Consider the following 9376-nt stretch of genomic DNA (forward strand, 5'->3'; position numbering starts at 1 on the left):
GTTGCTGAATGAGAAAAAGGTCCAGAAAAGATTGCTTCCCAGATGAGGTATCCATTATCCTCAGATCCTATAACATAATCTTCAAAGTGATGCACCCAGACTTCATAATCATGGGTGTACAAGATGGGAATCTTCGTTGTTGATCCAATGTTGTTCGAAATATTAATGGGATTGAATTGCGACTCGTCCATAATTGATCGAATAACCTGTTCAAAGATCAGACTTCTAATATATCGAATTAGGGCAAAATAATAAATATCGAGATACGTCAATTATGAGATGACGGCTCAATAAATATCAATAAATGCGGAATAACCCTAATCGAAACTTTTTTCACAGAAAAGAAGTGTATCGATTACACAGCCTCCTGCTCTGATACCAATTGATAAGTTAAAAACTAACTTGAAGATCGATTAGATCTTTAAAACAGGTAAAGTAATAAATCAGAAAACAATACAAACACAAGAATGGATCAAAGATGTAGAATGATTAATCAACAATCCTCAAAAGAGCTCGATAAAGAACTTCTACTGTAGAGGATTTAGGGTTTACAAGAACGATAAAGAAATCTGTAAAGCTATCGTAATGCTATCAATCGTATTCTGGATCGTTAACCTAATATGCATGCAAGCACATTATTATATACTAAACCCTATCAGCTCACGGTTGGACAGACCCAAACCGGAGTTACAAAACTTGGACTATTAACCGAGCCCAATGACGCAACACAAAATAAATCTGCTACCCAACATATTTGGTAGTAAATTATATCTATTCTAAATAAAAAAGTTGGGTGGCCACTTATTTTGCTTTTACTCCCTTCTTCTTCTTCTTCTTCTTCTTCTTCTTCTTCTTTATTTTTATTTATTTATTTATTTATTTATTTGTCTATTTTTCATTTTAACTCTTCAATTATTTTTAATTTTTAGCAATTTAGGTACCCTTACTAAGTTTTTTTTGTTTTTACTCCTTTCAACTTTTCTTGTTTTTCATTTTCACTCTTTAATCATTTTTAGCTGTTGGCAATTTAAGTCCTCCTACTAAGTTTTTCTATTGTTATTATCCTCACACTTTAGTAAACAATATTTTCAACCCTTCACCTTTTAAAATATCATATTCACCCTTGTATTTGAACTTTAAAAAATGTTAATTTCATCCATTTTATTTTCTAAACTATTGTTTTATCTCCCATAATATGTATAATATGATTTTCCTACAGTTATCACTCCTCTGATTTTTCTAACCCTTCATATGTGTCAGTATAAATTAGAGGTGGTCAATGTTTCAACGTAAATTGTTTCGGCGTAAATTTAGAACTTTAGTTCGTTTATTTAAAAAAAAAATTAATGTACCTGTTGGGATATAAATTCGAGTTCGTCTACATTTAAATGTATTTTTTTTAATTATGTGCTTATTTTTATACGTGTAAGCCGGATCACATATGATTTGTTTTTAATTATTTGAACTTTCATTCGTTAACTTAAAAAATATTACTTACTTATGCATGTCATATATAATACAGTTTTATTGTCTTTGTTTTACATGGTTTTGGCCTCACACTATTGTGGTTTGTTGAATTAAGTCTTTCTAAATTCATGTCCCATATGTAGCAACTTACTTCCTACTACTTCTTAAATATATTACCGCCGCCGCAACGCACAATGTATAAAATCCTAGTTACAAACTACGATTTTGTTTGATAAGAAGCAAATGGGGTTGCCTTTGCCTCAAAGTTTTTCATTCAAAATTTCAAAATAAATAATATTTTGATTATCAAATTATTTCTAAACCAACTTTATCAACTTTATCATATACTATAATTTTTTAGGTCGACAAGTCAGGAAAATAAATGAAATTAAATGTTAGATTAAAGGTATATTAGATTTGTCGGTTAAAAAAACTTATAATTTTATTATATTTTATATTAGTATAAGTATTTAAAATAATTTAAAAGATTATATTGTAACATGTTTTTGCAAAATGTTAACATAGTTAACAAATGCATTTTCAAAATAAGGTTATTTTATGATAGCTTATTTTTTGGTTTATCTTTATGGCCACAAGGTGTCGTACCACACTCACAACATTATTAAATGGCAACAAGGGGTCGGAGCTGTTTTCGTCATATACTTCCGTGCCAAATTAGCAACCACAGTGTGTGGTAGAGAGTGCACAAACCGGTCTACGTATATAATTGTTTGGTAAGATCAAGAATTAAGGTTTTTTTTTTAAGTTTTTGAAACTGATGTTTTAACAAGTTTATTAAGTTTTATTAATTACGTATTATTTTATTTTATATATTCTAGTTGGTTTATCAGCTAATTGTCAAACGTTATTTTTTTTCCAGCCAACAATAAAATTTTCAGCTAGCAACTAAATTTTAACTAGCTTTATTTACTTTTACAACAATAACATAAAATATAATATAAAATAAATAATATTAACTAAAACAATTTTCAATTTTAAATGATCATGTTATAATTATTATTCATTTGTAGGAAATTATATGTAATTACAAATATAGCTTTTTAATAAAATGATTAGTTAACCATGAAGCATTTAAATGCCTTTCACATGTTTTGAAATGATGGTCCACCGAATTTTTGATATTTTGCTTTTAAACAAAATACCTATTTTCTTGTATGGAGGAAAATGGGAACACCTTCAAAGAAATAATAAAAAGTGGGAGGGGCAGTTTGGGTATTTAGAGTCGTAGTTAAGAAGAGAGATCTGTTAACCGACAAACTTGGGAGGTCGGCAACTGTCCGCCTGTGAACGGGGAGAGACAAAAGCGGGAAAATTCCATCACCTTTTTTCTTAAATTTTAATTAAAGTACCCTATTTATTTATTTTAATCATTTCTAATTTCTTGAAATATATTTTATTATCTTCAATTATATTCAAGCAAAATGTAAGGTATACTTAATTTAGAAAAAGTTCGCTCATATTTGGTCTATATTCATTAATATGATTGACAATTAACTGAAGATAAAGACAATAACATGTATGTATTTTGCATTCGTTTGATTTTGGTGGTATTTAACTTCTAGAATTAAAAATAATTTTTTAATGATTTATACTTGTTAAAAACCAACTAGGTTAGTTTTTATTATATAACAAAACCCAATTCAAAATACTTGAATTCTTTTTTTTTTTTTCTACTAAGATTTTTATTTTTTTGAATTTGATCAACATTGGTAATATTTATTTAAAACATTAATTATACATTTTTGTTGTTTTTAAAAGAAACAACACAAGTTTATATCATTTTTTAACGGTTATATTAAAACAATGCGTAATTCGTTATGTACCCGCTCAATAATGTAACACAAAAAGTTCATTAGATAATATCATGCTCAACCGATTTAATGAGTAAACCGAATTAATTAATGTGTGATTCAAATTTTATAATTCAATAACATATAAATATAAAATCTAATAAAATTAAATAGGATGAAGTCATTTTAATCGGTTAATTGTATAATACACTTTAGAAATTCATGGCGAAAATGGAGATTGTGACACGCCTATTCTTCATTATAAATGAGTCATATGTGTATTCAAATCAGTAGCAATGAAACAAAATCAAGAATTTTTGTTATCTCTTAAATTAAAACAATGTATTAGTAACTTACAATAATTTTTATTAAACCCATTCACAAAATTAAATATTATATGTATTTAAGACAAAATATGTAGTTGTTTTTTTTTTTTTTATATGTTTTTATAATAATCGGTTATACGTGTTAAAAAAAAAAGTTAATTTACATTTAATGACAAAATACGTTAACTCTCATTTAATAATAAAATATATTAATTTTCTTTAACACAGAATATTGCAAATAATTCATTAAATTATCAAAAACCACAACAATGAACAAATAATAAAGTACAAAATATTTCATCTAAAATAATAAAAATCATCTAGTTTAAAAATGTCTTGTAATAATGAACATTTGTTTTGTGTGTATGTGTTTATTTTAGTAAAAGCGTTATAAATTAAATGACAAAATACGTTAATTCTCATTTAATAACAACATATATTATTTTCATTTAAGGCAAAATGTTGAAAGAACTCATTAAAATATAAAAAAAAAAAAAAAAAAAAAAAAAAAAAGTTACCACACCACAATGAAAAAAAGTTAAAATACAAAATATTTCATCTAATATTACAAAAAACATATTGTTTAAAAAGTAAATCGTACATCCAACTCGTAAATAAATTATTTAATTGTTTTTCAATAATTAAAAGCTTAAAATATTATTATAATGCTAAATATTAAATCAATAGATTTGATTTGTGATTATTATTTAATAATATTATTATGTTATTCGATCCCTAGTTTGTGTTCATTTCAAAATATCCCCTTTTACCATTTACGCCTCTAAATCCAACCCCCCCTTTCTCAGTCGTTATCTTTCCTTTTACTCTGTCTGTGTTCAGATTTGGCAACAATTGCATCTGTTCTTGACTTTTACTCAAATCATGTGCAAATCTAAAGTTGCGAAACGAATGGATAATATTTGCATATTCGAAACCCTAAAAGATTTATTACTTCATTAAATTTTCGTTTCCAATGTTCGTTTGATGAAGCTTCCCTGTTCACCCTGGTACGTTTTGAGGCAAAACACCCAAAATTCATTCTTACTATTTCTTAGTTTTTTAATTAATTGGGTGCTCGTGATTTGAAATTTGTTAGGTTTGTTTTCTTTCAATGTATATATTTTTGTTTTTTGCAGAAATTACAAAACCCCGTTTATGTTTTCTTTGTATTCTTCATTGAAGAGATTTCTGGCAATGGTTGAAGTATTTTTTTATTTTTGGTTTTAGTTTATGTAATTTACCGATCAAGTTTTTCCAAATTGGTTGTTGTTAAATTCATTTTTTGTTTTTAGTTCTCTTTTTGTAATTTACTGGATCAAATTTATGTAACTTCCTGTTTTGTGAGTTCATACATTTTTTTTTTTTTTTTTAAATTTAGTTCAACGCTTCAAATCGTCGTTATTTGATTCAAAACAAAATATCTAGTGATTCTATCATATTCATGATTTTCCTTGACTTTTCTTAATATTTTCTGCTACACCTGATCGTGAATTATCTGATGAGGTCTTGATGAATCTGAGTTACCGAGTTAACGGAAATGTAACTGCTGTCGTATGCTAATCATTTCAGGTTATCTAAAGTCAACAAAATCATATTTTTGTCAACGTAAATCATGGAAATTTCCGAAATTGAAGAGAATATGTTTGCGCTGGGTGAACCGAAGGTAAATCTTTCGTTATTCTTTTTAATTTAATTACAATATTTGATGATCTACTTGGTGTATTATTGATGGACTTATTCATTATTTGTTTAATTTCCTTCAATTCTGTCAATCTGCCGTAGTTTTCTCAAATATATTTTAAATATAATTTATTAATTTAATAAATTTGTTTTATTATAGCTACACGGAGGAATGTGTAAGACGCTCTCTTTGATCTACATCAAAGTGTTGACCGTTTTCCCTGAGTTAGAAGCATCACGTCCTCGAAGCACTTCAGGGATTCAAGCATTATGTTCTTTGCACATAGCATTAGAGAAAACAAAAACACTTCTTCAACACTGCACTGAATGTAGCAAAATTTACTTGGTACAAAATCTATCCTCTTTTCATCTTATATTACATTTACCTATTTACCCATTAAAAGTAATTAATCACACGATTTTTATTTATTCATTAACATTGTGTATATTTTACAGGCTATAACAGGAGACTCCGTTGTTTTAAAATTTGAGAAAGCAAGATCGTCTCTCGAGGATAGTCTTAGGAGGGTTGAAGATATAGTTCCACAAGCAATAGCTTCTCAGGTGTTAAAACATTTCTTTTTATAGTGTAAAAAATATATAATTAAAAAATTGTTATTATAGCGTGTCCCCTAAAATCTTATCATAAAAAAAGGGGTAGGCATGATAATGATAAAAGGTAAATCACAATGTCCCAAAATGACAAGGGTAAATTGGTCTTTTTATTGTAACAATGTCCCTAAGATCTAATATTTTATTTTATGGATTGTCACCTCCTTACCGTTTGGACGGTTCAAAACACAAGGGTAAAAAGGTCTTTTTACCTCAAGAATGTCCCGAAATAAAAATTTCACACGGATTTTTGCATTATTTAAGTTGTATGAATAAAAAGTATGAAACATTATGATCTAATGATTAAATTTCTTGTCCCAGATTTCCGATATTTTAACCGAACTCGAAGGAATAGAGTTTTCACTAGATCCAATAGAAAAACAAATAGGCGATGAAATAATCGGATTACTTCAACAAGGTAAAAACTTCAACAACAACAGTGACAACAACGAATTAGAAACATTCCATCAAGCCGCATCAAAACTCGGCATTACATCATCAAGAACTGCTCTTCGAGAAAGACGTGCATTAAAAAAACTTGTCGAAAAAGCAAGAATTGAAGAAGACAAAAGAAAAGAATCCATTGTTGCATATCTTTTACACCTCATGAGAAAATACTCAAAATTGTTCAGAAGTGATTTCTCAGATGACAATGACTCACAAGGCTCTACACCGTGTTCACCCACAATCGGTTCATTCGAGGGTTACAGTGGGTCCGGGTTTGAAAGACAGCTCTCGAAACTAAATTCATTTAATTTCAAACCTAATTTCCCGCGATCCGGGCAGGTCATGATGCCGCCCGAAGAATTACGCTGCCCGATTTCCTTACAACTTATGTACGATCCGGTTATTATCGCGTCCGGGCAGACGTACGAGAGAATTTGTATTGAGAAATGGTTTGGAGACGGGCACGATACCTGCCCGAAAACTCAACAACAATTAAGTCATCTCGGTTTGACTCCTAATTACTGTGTGAAAGGTTTGGTGGCAAGTTGGTGTGAGCAGAATGGAGTTATGGTTCCCGGAGGTCCGCCGGAGTCTCATGATCTGAACTACTGGCGGCTGTCGTTGTCGGAAAGTGAATCGGTGAATTCAAAGCCGCCGCCAGAGAGTGGCGGCGGTGGTGGTGGTGGTGGTTTGGTTAAGTGTAAGGGGATGAAGGTGGTGCCTTTTCCGGTGGAGGAGGATGAGGCGGCGGTTGTGGCGGAGATTGGCGGTGATGGGTTTGAGAGGTATGATGAGTTGTTGGCAGTGTTGCATGGTGAGGGGCATTTGAGGAAAAAGTGTAGGGTTGTGGAGGAAATAAGGAGGTTGTTGAAGGATGATGAAGAGGCGAGAATTTATATGGGTGCGAATGGTTTTGTTGAAGCTTTGTTGAGATTTTTGGAATCGGCTTTGAATGCGCAAAGTGAGTTTGCTCAAGAAAGTGGAGCCATGGCTCTGTTTAATCTTGCTGTCAATAATAATAGGTATGTATATGTTAGTATTTTGAAGAAAGGTTAAATGCAAGAAATAGTAATTTACTTTCATTAATTTGTTTATTATAACAATCTTTTTTTTTCTCTCTTTAATTTGAAAATTCTATGCAATTATAATAAACAAATTGATAAAAGTACCTTGCTATTCTTGCATTTAACCTTAAAAAAAACAAAATAAACGGAAGTAGGTTGCTATTTATTTCATTTAGTTGTTTTTAAATAATTAAAGTACGTTGTAATTTATGCTTTATTTGTATTTCAGGAACAAAGAAATGATGTTAGCTAGTGGGATACTTCCATTATTGGCACAAATGATCGAAAGTTCAAAATCAATTGGAGCAGCCATAGCTATATACCTGAATCTTGCATGTTTCGATCAAGCAAAGCCCATAATAGGTTCAAGCGAAGCAGTTCCTTTCTTAATCGAAGTTCTTCAAGGAGATTTGGATTCCCAATGCAAAATTGACGCTCTTCATACTCTCTATCATCTCTCATCTTTCCACTCAAACGTTCCTCGACTCATATCGTCCGGCATCATCAACGCCCTGCAACCATTTCTCTCCGATTCGGATTCCCGATCGTGGACAGAGAGAGCCATAGCGGTTTTAATAAACCTAGCTGTGACCAATTCGGGTCGATCCGAGATTATAGAGGGTCCGGGTATGGTAAGTGGGTTATCGATGTTGTTGGATATGGGAGAACCGGAGGTGCAGGAGCAGGCGGCGGCGTTGCTGTTGATTTTGTGCACTGGAAGTGATAAGTGCAGTGAGATGGTGCTTCAGGAAGGGGTGATTCCTTCTTTGGTGTCGATTTCGGTTAATGGAACGATGAGAGGGAAACAAAAGGCGCAGAAATTGTTGATGGTTTTTAGGGAGATGCGGCAGAGGGATCCGCCGGTGGTGGTTCAGGGCGGTGGACAGGGTGGTGAAGAACGGAAAGTGTTGAGTAAATCGACGTCGAGGAGGAAGATGGGGAAAGCGTGGAGTTTTTGGCGGAAGAGCAAGAGTTTTTCGGTGTACCAATGTTGAATTCTTGATTCTCATGGGTCGAAATTGTAAAAAGGGTTTTTATTTTATTTTTGGTTTTTCCTTTTTTTCTGTAGGGGTTTTTGGTCTTTTACCACTAGAGGAATTGTACAGGCTCTTGTAATCAAAGAATTTTGTATCTTTATTAGACTTGTTTTTTAAGATATGTTTATGGTTAATGTGTAAAAAAGAGTAGAATATTTTAAAGGGTAAATGTCAGTGTACTGTGTACTCAAACCATGTTATATATATATATATATATATATATATATATATATATATATATATATATATATATATATATATTTGGCATTTTAAGGAAACGAATTGTTAAATTATCGGCTAAATTAGTCTATTTACCTGTTTTAAAAGGTTATCCATACAATTCACAATAAGTCAATGCCTCAACTCTGAGTCAAATCAATTGCCATGCCATTGAGATGGGTCGATGTGAAATATTTAGGCCCTAAGGGTTACCACTTACTATGGACTCTCCCTTGTTATATAAAAGGAGGGGCAAATCGGTTGAAACCCTAAATCTTCATTCCCCTTTTCCACTAAAAGATTCCGACAATTCAACAAACATCCCTTTCACGTGAATCAGGATGGTTACCCTAACACCACAGTCACCCGAATCGGTATCGATAAATTCAAGGGATCATCTCAACTTTTACAATTTGCATACCATTTTTTTGTGAATGTGGAGCTCAGATTGCGGAACAAAAACTTGAAGTGAAGCGTCTGAAAGAAGAAATGGGTCAAGATTTAGTCATAAGCAATGTGGGTCAACTAGCATTGAATTGTCGTTTAAAGCAGACGGAGAAGAAGTTGCACTATTTCACTGTGTTAATGGTCTGATGTTTGTCATATTTGGGTTTCTGGTGGCGAAGGTTGTTAATGTGTTGAAGAAGTGATTTGTTGGTCGTTGTGGTGTTTGTGTTGATCATGTAATTGTTGGGTCAAAAATATGGTTTATA

The 9376-nt window shown here is 31.4% G+C and overlaps 1 protein-coding gene across 1 annotated transcript; it reads left to right on the forward strand.

Annotated features, from left to right (window-relative positions):
* Positions 1–4362: 4362 nt before the first annotated feature.
* On the forward strand, positions 4363–8547 carry LOC145065682 (U-box domain-containing protein 45-like). Its single transcript, XM_079012722.1, has 6 exons — positions 4363–4611; positions 5174–5267; positions 5445–5630; positions 5741–5848; positions 6218–7365; positions 7637–8547. The coding sequence occupies exons 2-6, from the start codon at positions 5217–5219 to the stop codon at positions 8400–8402; spliced, it is 2259 nt and encodes a 752-aa protein (XP_078868848.1). The 5' UTR covers positions 4363–4611; positions 5174–5216; the 3' UTR covers positions 8403–8547.
* Positions 8548–9376: the final 829 nt, after the last annotated feature.

Source organism: Lactuca serriola, chromosome 8 (assembly GCF_051521515.1).
Source record: "Lactuca serriola cultivar US96UC23 chromosome 8, Lser_US96UC23_V15, whole genome shotgun sequence".
NCBI lineage: Eukaryota > Viridiplantae > Streptophyta > Magnoliopsida > Asterales > Asteraceae > Lactuca > Lactuca serriola.

Excerpts from the sequence above, each read along its gene's own strand:
- LOC145065682 (XM_079012722.1), top strand. The coding sequence starts at position 5,217 with ATGGAAATTTCCGAAATTGAAGAGAATATGTTTGCGCTGGGTGAACCG. Across the intron at positions 5,268-5,444 it reads TTGCGCTGGGTGAACCGAAG|CTACACGGAGGAATGTGTAA; the intron begins GTAAATCTTTCG and ends GTTTTATTATAG. Across the intron at positions 5,631-5,740 it reads AATGTAGCAAAATTTACTTG|GCTATAACAGGAGACTCCGT; the intron begins GTACAAAATCTA and ends TATATTTTACAG.